The sequence below is a fragment of the Kwoniella mangroviensis genome, assembly GCF_000507465.2.
Source record: "Kwoniella mangroviensis CBS 8507 chromosome 1 map unlocalized Ctg01, whole genome shotgun sequence".
In the NCBI taxonomy this organism is placed as follows: Eukaryota; Fungi; Basidiomycota; class Tremellomycetes; order Tremellales; family Cryptococcaceae; genus Kwoniella; species Kwoniella mangrovensis.
This window is the reverse complement of record NW_027062533.1, coordinates 6867275-6880705: the sequence shown is the minus strand read 5'-3', so window position 1 is coordinate 6880705 and position 13431 is coordinate 6867275. Positions and strand designations below refer to the sequence as shown.

General features: G+C 44.1%; 4 protein-coding genes across 4 annotated transcripts; 2 read left to right on the top strand and 2 right to left on the bottom strand.

Annotated features, from left to right (window-relative positions):
* Positions 1-167: 167 nt before the first annotated feature.
* I203_102568 (GTP-binding protein LepA) lies at positions 168-4989 on the bottom strand (the record flags this gene model as incomplete). Its single annotated transcript, XM_019146861.1, has 17 exons — positions 168-2053; positions 2113-2232; positions 2287-2386; positions 2452-2666; positions 2762-2788; positions 2841-2942; positions 3022-3089; positions 3149-3230; positions 3285-3306; positions 3368-3433; positions 3490-3566; positions 3623-3657; positions 3718-3888; positions 3956-4241; positions 4312-4546; positions 4604-4667; positions 4721-4989. The coding sequence occupies 17 exons, from the start codon at positions 4987-4989 to the stop codon at positions 168-170; spliced, it is 3825 nt and encodes a 1274-aa protein (XP_019003411.1).
* Positions 4990-5389: 400 nt separating this feature from the next.
* Positions 5390-7079, top strand: I203_102567 (cysteine synthase; the record flags this gene model as incomplete). The annotated part of the gene is made up of 5 exons (XM_019146860.1): positions 5390-5530; positions 5597-5900; positions 5968-6312; positions 6447-6678; positions 6983-7079. The coding sequence occupies 5 exons, from the start codon at positions 5390-5392 to the stop codon at positions 7077-7079; spliced, it is 1119 nt and encodes a 372-aa protein (XP_019003410.1).
* Positions 7080-8208: 1129 nt separating this feature from the next.
* On the top strand, positions 8209-9202 carry I203_102566 (uncharacterized protein; the record flags this gene model as incomplete). Its single annotated transcript, XM_019146859.1, has 5 exons — positions 8209-8424; positions 8484-8573; positions 8628-8790; positions 8858-8993; positions 9058-9202. The coding sequence occupies 5 exons, from the start codon at positions 8209-8211 to the stop codon at positions 9200-9202; spliced, it is 750 nt and encodes a 249-aa protein (XP_019003409.1).
* Positions 9203-10597: 1395 nt separating this feature from the next.
* Positions 10598-13320, bottom strand: I203_102565 (uncharacterized protein; the record flags this gene model as incomplete). The annotated part of the gene is made up of 13 exons (XM_019146858.1): positions 10598-10722; positions 10783-10878; positions 10958-11045; positions 11169-11621; positions 11691-11697; positions 11760-11884; positions 11942-11970; positions 12023-12299; positions 12363-12441; positions 12500-12551; positions 12607-12802; positions 12876-13019; positions 13093-13320. 13 exons carry the CDS (start codon positions 13318-13320, stop codon positions 10598-10600), a joined length of 1899 nt encoding a protein of 632 aa, XP_019003408.1.
* Between the last annotated feature and the right edge of the window lie 111 nt (positions 13321-13431).

The following is a 13431-nucleotide window of genomic DNA, read 5'->3' as shown; positions in this document are numbered from 1 at the left end:
TCTACAAAAAGCTGATCCCACAGTCTGGACTAGATTTGAAAATATCATGGGATCTTGGACAGACAATCCGTACAATCCATTATGCATGATGATAATGACAATATGATGCAGGTATATGACGATGCGTGGTATAATTTTCAACCTCGAAAACGGAATCCTGATATTCTTTAATGTTCTTCACCATACAAGGTTCTTTTGGCCCATATCAACCTGTTATCAACCTTCCATTCAATCCAACCTTCTTCATTTCCTTCTCCAAACTTATTTTCCAAATCTTTCCATACTTTCTCTATAATCTGTAAATCACCTCCACTGGTCTTTGTAAACGCTTTCAGTATAATCCAAAGTTGTTTCTTATTTATCCCTTTGGTCTTATTTCCCATGCTCGAGGGGCTAAGGGATAAGAAAGATAGATATATCTCTTGCAAATTCTCTAAATCCCACTTTATCCCATCACTACCGTGGTTTTTAGGTGGTATAGCAGTGAATGATTTCTCTTGATCTGTAAATGGTGATAAACCTTTTTCCCAAATATCTTTGAAACTCTCTCTTTCAACATTCCTACCATAGTCATTTGACCCATATCGATTGATCCCAAATACCCTATATGCCTCTCCGCCTCCTCTGATTAGGTCAGATTGACCATAAGTTACGAATCCCTTGAATAACGTGATGTAATCTTTGATATCTGGTGTGAAGCCATTTTCGAATATGTGTTTGAAAACTGTCAAACTTCCTATCAAATTTCCTTTGTTAACTAAAGCAGATAAGAATGGACCGAATAATTCTTTAGTCGGCTTGCAATGTTTGGGTATAGGTATTACTACTTGGCCATCTTGTTTGAATGTTCTGTTGGTAGTCGCGCCTAGTAAGTTTTGATATTCCCCTTGATCCAATTCGACAATCTTCGAGTATCCTTCGATAGCACTCTCCAAAAATTTATCCTCATTCACATCCACGTCAGATTCGTCAGCCCCTCGTGGATGTGGACCTCTTGCAAAAGCATGTATAGCAAAATTGACCAATACGCCCTTATTCTCTTCACTCATCTCTAAATCCGCTTGATCGAAAGCGCCATCTAAGATTTTTGGTATATCCTCTAATCTACCTATCTTCTCGGCTAGAATACACCTAGTCAGATGACTGTGACTATCTGGGAATATTTCATTTCGGGATAATTTCATCCACCAATCTTCAAATCTACTTTGATGTCCTGCCAGAGCGCATAAATACATTATATGATTGATTCCTCTCTGATAGCTCTTCGTTCCCTTGATATCATTCTGATTAGGCGATGTAGGGAACAAAGATCGAAAAGACTTTTCAGCGTTGATTATATCTTGGGTTTTCACTTTTCGTTCTATTCGTGATGCTTGAGATAAGACTGTAAGTTCCATCCCTCTCAGTGCCTTCGATTTATCTCCTACTATATCCTCTAATTCCCTGAATAACGGTTGTAGCTGCTCCGCATATAATTTACGATCTCCACCTTCCCTTTGTTGTAGAGCTAGAAGAGCAGAGATGATCTCGTGGATCTCTCCAGGAGTGAAGACGTGCGAATCGGGAGATGAAGTGTACAATTCCCGGAATGCCTCGGATAGCTTGGACGAGGTCACTTCGGGAGGTGGAGGTGAGGAAGTCATTCTACCGATTAGAGACAATTTGTACGATCTTTCCGGAGGTGAGATAGGAGATCGACCAATGGGAGGTGGTGCAGACGCTGGCTGCGCAGGTATGGTCGGTGATTCGGGATCGAGTTGAGGGAGGTTCTGAGTGATTGGATCATTGGTGTTATGCCATGAGGCGGACGACGATGAGAAGGACGTTGATAAAAGGTTATTGGGTGAGAAGCCAGGAGGTATAGGTATACTCGGAGTTTGGCAGTTCAGTGCCAAAGAGGAGGATCGAGCTGACGAGTGGAAAGATCTGGGTCGGGAAGAAAGAACTTGAAAGAACGCGGTCTGAGGTATCTCGATGTTTCCTGCTAGTTTCTTAAGTCGCTTTTTACCTTCTTTCTGCTTGTTCAAGTGTTTCAGCTTTCGATCGTAGTGTCCTGTTCCCCAAAGATCATCAGCTTCCGGAAGCTCAGAACGCAAGAAATAGCTGACTCACCTCCATATAATCCCGCAGTAACGTCCTTTCGGAACGCAGAGACGTTTTCTCTCGCTATGACTTTTGCGCCGACAGCAGCTTGCAAAGAAAGCTCGAACTGCTGACGAGGGACTACCTCCTCTGCATGATGACATTAGCACAAGGGATAGTCAATGTAGGCGATTGGACACTTACTGAGTTTCTTCACCCAGGCTTTACCGACATTTTGAGCAGCGAACTTATGTACGATCATAGCTAGAGCATCGACAGGCTTTCCATTGATCAGGATGTTTAGCTGGGAAAAAGCAAACAGAAATCGTGAGCTATAATTTGAGTATCATCGTTCAGCATAAAGCTCACTTTGACCAGGTTAGACTGCTGATATCCTGCTTCTTCATAATCGAAACTTGCGAATCCCGAGCTTGAGCTTTTCAACTCTGAAAAGAAATCCGTCACGATCTCCGCTAGAGGTAATGAATACCTCAATATCGCTCGATCAGAGTTTTCCAAGATACGATATTCTTGTTGTACACCTCGATATCGTGAACATAAATCCATCATCTCGCCGATGTATTCTACATGAATATGTCAGCTTCGACTGAACAGCCGCGATGGAGTAATGTTAAGTGTAAATGGGGACGCAATGGGGTATTTCCAAACAGAGACTCACCATTTGGTACGAAAATTGTAGCATTGACTGGCAGGAAGTCAGTTTAATGTTGGTATACAGGTCCCCAGAAAAGACTTACTCATCGGTTCTTCGATATGCCTGACTCGCAATTTTGAATCTGTCACTTCAGGGAAGTCAACTGGATTCGAAACGAATTCCTCGGTACCATTCAGGTAGACAACTGATAGAAATCAGCTACACTGGTATGTACTGAATCTGAGTATGTACTGAATCTGAGTATGTACTGAATCTGAGCTCACCTTTGTATGGCACAGTAGGTGCTGTCACGATCACCTCTGAGGAATATTCATCTTCCAGACGTTGTTTGCTACAGAGCGAGATAAGCTTCACAGGACAAATACGTTAATTCAAAAGACATAGACTTACAAGACGTCCATATGAAGCGTACCAAGGAAGCCCAGTCGAAAGCCCTGACTCAGAGCAGCGGACGATTCTCGTTGTACCGATACTAAGCGAAGTCAGTATCGAAGTTCTCTTTTGTGGTGTTGATAGGATAGCTTACCACTTCGGTCGTTGAGAGTAAGCTGTCACAGACGGGCATAGAGTGTAAGCTGAATCATAAAAGCGGGATAAGATGTAGCTCACTCGTTCTATCGATTCCTCAAGTTTCGGGAAATCCGAGCTGTCCATTGGGAATACACCGGCGTATACCTGAAACAGGCATCATCAGTCTTTATCCGATCTTGACATGTTTGGGTGAACCTCACCATAGCTTTCATAGGCTTGAATCCAGGTAGAGGTACTACAGGTTTATCTGCCCAGCATATCGTATCTCCAATGAACGCTACAAATGCGATGAGCTATGTCCTATGCCGATGCTGTCATCAGAATCTAGCTTACCTTCTTCAGAATTCTTCATATTACAGACAATATACCTATATGTGGGATGACTATGAGTTGACATTTCCATATAAACCATAGATAAGACAACTCACCCTACTTGGCCATCTTTCAGCTGGTCCACCACCACCTCCTCAGGATTGTTAATCCCCACTTCCAGTATCTCATACCTCTTTCCAGCTTGGAGGAATCTAACTTTATCTCCTTTCTTCAATGTACCCGAGAATATACGAACTAGCGAGACAACCCCACGAAACTGATCATAGCTATCGATTCACGCGGTATTTTACTAAGCTTTGCTTCCTGAAAGGTAAACGGTGAGGATAAGCTTACAAAGTATCGAATATCAACCCTCGTAATTTCCCATCATCGTCTACCCATTTCTTAGGTGAAGGTAAATTATCGATTATATTATTCAACACGTTTTCGACACCCAGTCCGGATTTGGCACTTATACGCATGTGATCTTTGAGCGGTAGTCCAAGGGACGTTTCGATTTCTTCGCTGGTCTCCTCTGGCGAAGCATGCGGTAGGTCAACTTTGTTGATCACAGGTAACAATTTGAGGTTGGCTTCTAAGGCATGATGGAACACCGATAACGTCTGAGCTTGGATGCCCTCTACGATGACAAGACGTATCAATCAGATTATATTTCCTGTACTCGTATATATGAGCCAAAATAAACATACGAGAGCAATCCACCAGCAACAAACCACCTTCACAAGCTCCTAGACTTCTCGAAACTTCATAACTAAAATCTACATGTCCAGGCGTATCGATTAGGTTGATCAAGTATTTCTGACCATCTGTATGTTCGTGTATTATCGAGACCGTCTGAGCTTTCACCGTTATACCCCTTTCTCTCTCCACTTTTAGTTTATCGAGAAATTGAGGATTCGAAGACGGCGGCACAGTCCCTGTCATCTACATTTGAACGGGAAGTCAGCTGACAGAAGCGGTAATTGAATTGCAGCAACTTACCTGTAATAAACGATCTGCCAAGGTGGATTTTCCATGATCTATATGAGCGATGATTGAGAGATTCCTATGTATTGCTTCAGCTCATGGAGGACAAGACAATTGCTCGCGCTAGCTAACCGTATACGTTCCGGAGGGAATACGCCCATCTCCAATGATCTCTTCTTCGATGTGATATCTGTTGCTCTTGCTTCTGAACGTATGCTAGTCGTGATGAGTCGCCTTGAAGTTCGATTGAAGGGAAGCTTCGATGGTACTCTCAAGCTGAGGGTACTTAACGGTCGACATGAACTTGATAAGGTGCTGGTGGACTGTAATGCCGATTGAGATGCTCGGAGTCTGCGAAGGCAAGCGGCACATGGCCGACTTGCACGGAGCACTGAGCTCATGCCGGTCGATATATCGGTGAATGGAACGCACAAGCACCGATTCCGTGAAGTCGATGCATTGATGATATGCTCCTCGGAACTACCAACATATCATGAGCGTCAGTAACTTCGTCTAGGAAATCTCGAATAACAATGCGGAGATTCAATTCATCTCCTTTCCTTTCGCCGCATCACGTGACTTGATGGTATTCCAGATAAATGAGTACTGTGCCTGGCTGACGTGATTGAAAACCAAGGTGAGTGACGACGATTCGAGATGAACATTCCCAAAATATCCATCTCACAAATTAAACCAATTGATAATCCCTCTGTTTGTCTGTATATATTGTCTATACATCACATCACTGCCTCATCAGCTTCATCGCCCAAAGCATCGCATAACGGCAGGATCACTGGCACGATGGTAGCCACTCTCTCCGCTCGAATGTTCCGAGCTAGAGCCGTCGCACGACCATTCGCTCGAAGGACGTATGCAACTTCTGTCACTGGATATGGAAGAGAAGTTGAAGGTTTCGTTGGCGCTGTAGGAAACACACCTTTGGTGAGTCATCAGAACCATAACCACTATTTTGTAGGCAGCCATCTGACCGATGTATGGAACTCGTAGATCCGACTTAACCGATTATCGGAAGAGACAGGATCCAATATCCTCGCCAAAGCTGAATTCATGTCACCTGGAGGTTCGATCAAGGACCGAGCGGCACTTTACCTTGTCAAAGATGCGGAGGAGAAGGGACTTATCAGACCCGGTGGTACTGTCGTTGAAGGAACTGCGGGAAACACAGGTATAGGATTAGCACATGTCTGTAGATCAAAAGGATATCAATGTGTGATTTACATGCCGGATACCCAAAGTCAAGAGAAGATTGATCTTCTGAGGATGTTAGGTGCAGATGTCAGACCTGTTCCCGGTGAGCAAATCCTCTTTAGTCAGGTTGGTCACTTGTCTGTGTGCTTACACCTCTTGATCGATATTAGCCGTCGCATTTGACAATCCCCAAAATTACAACCACCAAGCCAAACGATATGCCGAATCGTTAGATAACGCCGTGTGGACTAATCAGTTCGACAATACCGCCAATCGAAACGCTCATATTCTCACGACCGGACCTGAGATATGGGAACAGACAAACGGTGGGAAATTAGATGCCTTCATCTGTGCAACAGGTACTGGTGGTACTCTTGCTGGTGTAGCTAGATACTTGACCGAGAAATCAAATGGTAAAGTGGAAGCTTGGTTGGCGGACCCTCCTGGAAGTGTACTTTACAACTTGGTCGAGAATGGAAAATTGGAAAGAGTTGGTAATGGATCCATCACTGAGGGTGAGTTTTGTCTGGACTAACATGTACAAGATCAACGAGATCGAGAGTGTAACGCTATAGCTCGACTTGATATCTGTTTATCTTCCAGTCGTGCTATATATTTTTACGTGACTGACCTATTCTATATTTCATAGGTATCGGACAAGGACGAGTAACTTCCAACCTCCAACCTGATCTCTCCCTTTTATCCGGTGCCATCCACGTCCCAGATTCAGCGTCTATCAATATGGTATACAGATTACTTCACGAGGAAGGTCTCTATGTCGGTGCGTCGAGTGCTCTGAACGTGTGGGCTGCAACGGAATTGGCGAAGAAGAAAGGAAAGGGAAGTACGGTGGTGACCGTGCTTTGTGATGGTGCTTATCGGTGAGTGGGAGTTCTTCCCTAAGATCTCGAAAATTGTCTGTGGTCGTGCTGTTCCCTGCAATCGAGACGATGGAGATGCAGAGGCATGAGGAGTGGCAGCGTGGTTGCCACTCGTGAAGAGGTGACGTCGGCAGCGTGAGCTGAGGTTCGTGCAGCGCAGCTTGGACATGGGATAATGAAATCTTTTGGAGAACGAGGGAAGTATGGAAACATTGCAGTCTTCTATGAATCGGGGGATGGGGGATCAATGTGATAAACTTCACGAACAAACAGAAATGCTAATATCTTTAAACTCGCTGTACAGATATCAAGCCCGTCTCTTCTCTCGAGTATGGTTGGAATCTAAAGGTCTCGACTCCCATATTCCTGAACACCTCCAGAAATACATTGTACTTCCGTAGAATTGACGATAGCAGACCTACGAAATACACATGCATCGTTCTTTGGCGAGAGTCTGCTTCATGCACTGACAATCGATACAATCTGCTTTCCTTTGACAGAGTTCGGTACCGAAATTTCACGGTCATGTATCGAGTGACTTGGTCTCAGCTGACGTTATATTGATAATGGAAAGCTGTCGTCAAGGTAATGATCACTGGCGACGTGACTCGGCCACGACATTTGGCCGATTGATTGGCTCGATGGCTGGATCACTCCCGCTATGACCCTTGTGTGGCAACACCGAAAAGGAACAACCCAAAAGGTTTTCTTCACTTAAGATCAAGAAGTATACACTTCTTTTAATCATCACATTCTCTAATTCTCAAAGTCAAACCATCTGGACACAAAAGACATCCATCTCAATAGCTTTACCTCTACCTGACAGTTGAACGGCTCATTCAGTACTCTATCATGTCAAAATCCGCCGCCTGTTCCTCTCCACAACGAGCTGACGAGAGATCCTCTTCAAACATGCTAGTCGTTGATATCGTATCGCAAGTAGCACCGAATGATCCCCCTTCTATCTCCAGCAAGACCGATCCATTGAGGATGATCTTCTCCGACTTGCTCATTCTTGTTCAGAACTTCGCATTGCTCCCCAAGCTTTTCACCTTTCGAGATTGTCCGGATATCACGAAGCGAGGTTTCAAACTTCAGATCATCTTGCAGCTTCTATCTATACCTTTACTCCTGTCGTTCATCTTCTCCTTCGGCTTTTGCTTCGTGTGCCCATCTACGCTATGATGATGATCGACGTATTCGAACTGGTGATCGGATGGTGCTCGGACGGACGTCAGATCGAAGGTGAAGGTCTTAGTGGGAATGATGATGAGATTATCTTATTGTGAGTGTCATTTCTCTTACTGTCGTGATTGTTCCCTTCCGAGTTATTTCCATGATATTTCGTCTCCGTACGATGTTGAACACGATCTATACATCATTGCGGTACCATCCTAATGAAGCTTCGTTGATGATCTATGATAACTATCTGCTGTCTACCACCCATCCACCGCTCGTCCCTAATGGCCTTTCCTATCCAGCGTAGCGAGAGTGTCTGTCATGTATTCTTTCGTGTGACTTGCAGCAAAGATGGTTCATTCAGCTGACAGGAATTTGAATAGTATAAATGGAATTGGCAAACCTCGAGAAAGCGTCACCATGATGATGACAGAACTTAATCGAATCCTTCAGCACCCAATTATCGGGCTACACAATCGATCGTACGGGGTTTTTACGGATCTACTGTTCTGTCTTATTCAGAGAGACCTAAAGCTGGATACGATTATGGTTCGAGAGACTTATAAGGTCAGTGAGATAGCGAGATAACTTGTATTTCGTGTGTGAGAGCTGACCAATGTGTTTAGTTCATCTGTGGGAGATTGATGAAGGATGAGGTCAAAAAGATTATGGTGATCTCCCACTCGCAAGGACAGATTATATCTCAAATCGTTGCTGTCAGTGCTTCCATCTCCTGATACTAGGGGAATTCACTGACAGATTCTATATAGACCCAGCTCTTGTCTACCTTCTCCAATGCCATATTGCAAAAGGTCAGCTGGTATTCATTTGGCGGTGCTGCTAATTCATTTCCAGTGCCGTTCACTGGTAATGGGAGGATATGGGGCGACGTAGAATACTTTGTGAATGATGGCGATCTGATAGGGAAACTTGGTAAGTTTGTATACAGAAGATTTCAGAGAGCTTCAGTATTGACGCACAATGTCACTTGCTCTGATAGGTGTTTTGAGCGCAATACCCAAGGAAAAACTCAAGTTGATCGAGCATGCCGACCAAGTGCCGAAACTGTTAGGGAATCATTGTGGACGAATCTTTATTCGTCAAAATACCCCAGGACATCTCCTTCTTTCTCACTAGTAGGTCATCACAACTAGCTGCCTCTCGCTCATGAAGAATGGTGCTTAACTTGAAATACTACAGCCTGGCCCCGGAAAAATCGATTTTAGATGAGTATCAGGTAAAGCAACATAGTGGTCTTGTCAAGTACATCAATCGTCACCAGACTACATCTCAAGAGAGTACCACTGGTAATGTTGACAGGAAAGGCAAGCGAAAAGCAGATTAGAAATGAATGGACTGTAACTGTGAGTGCGGCTCAGACTGAAAATGGTCAGCTGTTTCATATAATCCGAAAGGTTATGGCTGATAATTTACATGATTCACATAGAGGTATTATAGCAAACAAGATAGGAAGATATGTGACTGGCTTTTTCAATGTAGATAACAGAATCGAAATGTATACAAAATCGCGATGGGGATTGAGTTTCCCAACGAACTCCCAGAGATTACACGTATCATTGCGCGTTCGGAATATCCAAGCAAAGCACCATGGCAAGGATGAGACCACGGTCGACACCTCCTGCAACAACGATTTGTCTCTGCGAGAGATGTCAGACCAGCCTCTTCAAGGAATTGTCAACCGTGATTTAGGTTGAACTTACATCCGGATACCAAAATGAAGTAGGATAAGAATAGGCTACGACCTCGTCATCGCATACGAAAAGCAGAGAATTTGTCCCCCTTTTAGAAAGGTATAATCTCATCTCTTTCGTCTGTCGACTTGTGTCATCTATGAAGAGAGCTGTTAACAACAGCTCTACATTTGACAAAACACATACCGAACACCAATCTGGTCAGCCTTGAAATACACAATACTGTAAGTCCATGGTCAAAAACTCAACTTACGATCATTGTACACTGCTTGAATGTCAAATCCCGTCAAAAACCCATAGCGTGCCCGAGTTTTTCGGAAAGGCGACTCAGTTTGTAGATACATATACTGAAAAGGTAGTTCACGTTCTCGAGGCGTAAACTCTTGAGTATTTTCAGTGTACAAGTCTTTTCTCGATGCATATTCAAACATGATCAGCATGAGGCTTAGACCAGCGAAACCAGCGAAAGAATCTAGACAGAATTGATTTTCACCATGTATATATCTTGACAAAGCACTCACGTCGAAGGTAAAATCCGCAGGTGAGTGCCCGAGTTTCACATGATATGGGTTTCGTTCCATTCGAAAAAGAGATGGTATAATCAAGCTGAGGTACAGTATGACATGAAGTAATACAGTGCGTTTCAAATAATCAGTTCTACTGTCAAGTTCGAACATATCGGAACACATACCTGACTGAGGGAGAAGATCTTTTTATGGAGTGTCATTGTCGTGGAGAACAGCACGCAAGCCTTCAGATCGCATCCTAGCGGAGTAAAACTGGTCTTGAAGGGAATGTTACCAGGGCACCGCATCAACATCGTTGTCAAAGTAAAATGTATATCGACTATTCCATCACGCGTTGATTGCAGAATCATGACATTTGGGATGGACGATGTCACTCGTTCATTGGGTTCGTGCTGCCATGGCATAAGTTTGCATACTGTACCTGAGACGTGCGTAATGCTAACATACGTACTGTATATTTTTGCCCCGAAGCAACCGACTGTGCATGTCTCACGAAGATATCTACATCAATCCTTTCAACAACCCATCAATGCCTTTTGCCCTACCCCAGAGCGTCCTGGCATAAGCCAAATTGACCAAACCCACTAAGAAACCCCAAGCTTTCTTTGGATCGGGTATCGGGAAGTCTACGTTATCTATCAGCTGAATGATCGTACATATGGCAGCACAATGGGAAGCTGACTTACCGACAGGAGGAGGTATACTTGTTCTGATGTACGAAAAGAACCTATCTTCCGTTATCGATTTCACAGAACATAATGATCTAAGCCCTTCTTCACCACCTACAAACAACGCAATAGCCATTCAAGTAGAATCAGCAAAGCCCTAAAGGATATGTGAAGATGACCAATGAGTGCTTACCAAATCTACCGTGTCCTGAAGCTTTGACACCTCCAAATGGCATAGCCTGATTCAAGTAAAAGACCCCCTGTAGAGTCCAATCAATTAGCTTGACAATCCATTTGATACCTGGATATATAGCTTTGCGCTTACAAAGCTATAAGAGATAATGGCGGTCAGCTATATGTCAAAGCCAGCTCGAGCAGAATTCAGCTCACTCATTTATAGCTACCATCCCACACTCAAGCCTCTCAGCTGCCCTCCTACATTCTCCCTTATTTTTCCCGTAAACCCCAGCTCCCAATCCATATCTGCTCTTGTTCAGCCATTCGATAGCTTCGTCAATATCATCATACGGTACGACCGTCATCACAGGTGCGAACAACTCTTCTTGCGCAATGGCCATATTCATATTCACGTCCACCACTAAGGTAGGTTCGAAGTATGATGCCTGTGGGTAAGTCGGATGTACATATGCTTTTCCACCCGCCAAGATCCTCGCTCCACTCTTCTCAGCTGAAGCAAGGATAGTTTCTAGTTTCTTGATTGGAGCATGGGAGATGAGTGATCCTACGTCGATACCGGGTCGAAGCGCTTTGACTCGAGGTTTCATAATTTCGATGAATCGAGAGTACTGCGATCGATGGACAAGGAATAATTCGATTCCTATGCAGTTTTGGCCGGCCTAAATGGATTGGGCACCAGTCAGCTTGCTACATTGGTCCCACTACAGCGCAACGTTTAGCTGACTTACTGATTGGCTGAGATGCATGAAAAGCATGTTAGCACGATAAGTGGTGGTACGGGAACCATCCCAACTCACAAAGCACCTCTCATCCATGTGCTCGAGAAGAAATCTAGGTCCGTTTCAGGCAAGATGAAAGCGCAGTCCTTGCCTCCTAACTCGATGCAAGTAGGTACCATGATCTCAGCAGCGGCTAAGGCAACCTGGACAGCTGGTTATCAAATTGTCGTTCTCCCGAAAACTAAGACAATCCAGCTTACCTTCTTTCCAACAGGTTCTGACCCGATGACTTCATCTATATCAGCTTTTCTGAATACCCGAAGGGATGAAACCAAGCTCACAGGTGATATGTTTGATCAACTTATTCCTGGTCACCGTCTCCGCCACGTCCGGCAGACAAACAACCAGCTGAACCACATCTTCATCCAGCCCACAAGCTCTAAGACAAGCTTTGATACCCCCTATAAACCATAGACTACTCCATGCCACTTGTTCGGAGCATTTCACTACTATTGTATTTCCAGCGAAAAGCGCAGCGAGGATTGGGGAGGTCAAGTTGTGGAAGGAGTAGTTCCATGATACTAGAGCTAAGACTGTACCGAGGGGAGAATAGTGTACCTGAGAAGAAGTGTCATCTCAGCTTCATTCGTTTCGTGTGGGAGTGTAGGGATGTCGACTTACCTTGGAGATTTTATGAGCTAACAGGAGATTTCCAGGTCTAGCCGATGGTGTAATAGTCTTCTCACCATGTTTGATCAGCCTGTGATACCAAGTACATCAGCTAAATCCATTGTTTGTAATCCGAACAGCTGACGAACCAATCAAGTTTAGAAAGCGTGGTGAGTATTTCTCCAAATACAGCATCGACCTCTACACACATCATATCAGCTAAGACCCTTGTCATGTTACTACCAAGCTGACCTACCTGTTTTACCCGTATCTCTACAAGCAACTCGGACTATATCTTCGATATCCCTCAATACCCACGCTTTCAAACTTCTCAAGAAAGATATACGTTGAGCAAACGTAGTCTTAGCCCAGCCTTTCTGAGCTGACTGGGCTTTGATTACTTGATCAGAAACTTCCGAAGCTGATAGAAGAGGAAGGGTCAAGAGGTGGTACTATACATAGAAATATAGTCAACAATCTTTCGTTGTTGTAACCTAGTCTCGGTAAAATGTGAATTTCACTTACTCCCGTGGAAGGATCATAACAAGTTATATGTTCCCTCTTTCCACCCGTCTTTCCACTTTCGGGTGGCAGCAACGTGGAGTCATTCAGATGAGAGAATAAAGAGGGGTTGTCAACGATCTTTCCTTTCCATTCTCTAGCTGCTTCCTACACCATAAACCAAACTAACCATCAGTTGATATTTTCAGGAATACTGCTACTCCAGAACGAAACAACTGACTTTTGGTACTGGCCAAAGAAATTCAACAACTTTCCTACTCTCTCTCCATGTTCTATACCTCCTAAGGTAGAAGGTTAACTTGAATGAAATCACCAGAAAGGCAATAGTGAGATTCAACTTGTTAGGTGGATTATACAAGACTTTCCATATTTGACCGAGAGTGAGGGCGGATAACCAGGTGAGCCATGGTTGCAACACAGCAGGAAGAGAGTCGATGGTCTCCAGCATTGTACGAGTACTAGGTACAGCTGGTAGGAGGAAGCTTGGACCTGGACGCTACGTTGATGAGATTATCTGTGGAAGGATGGAAGTCAACAACAAAAGCGAAGAGATGAATGG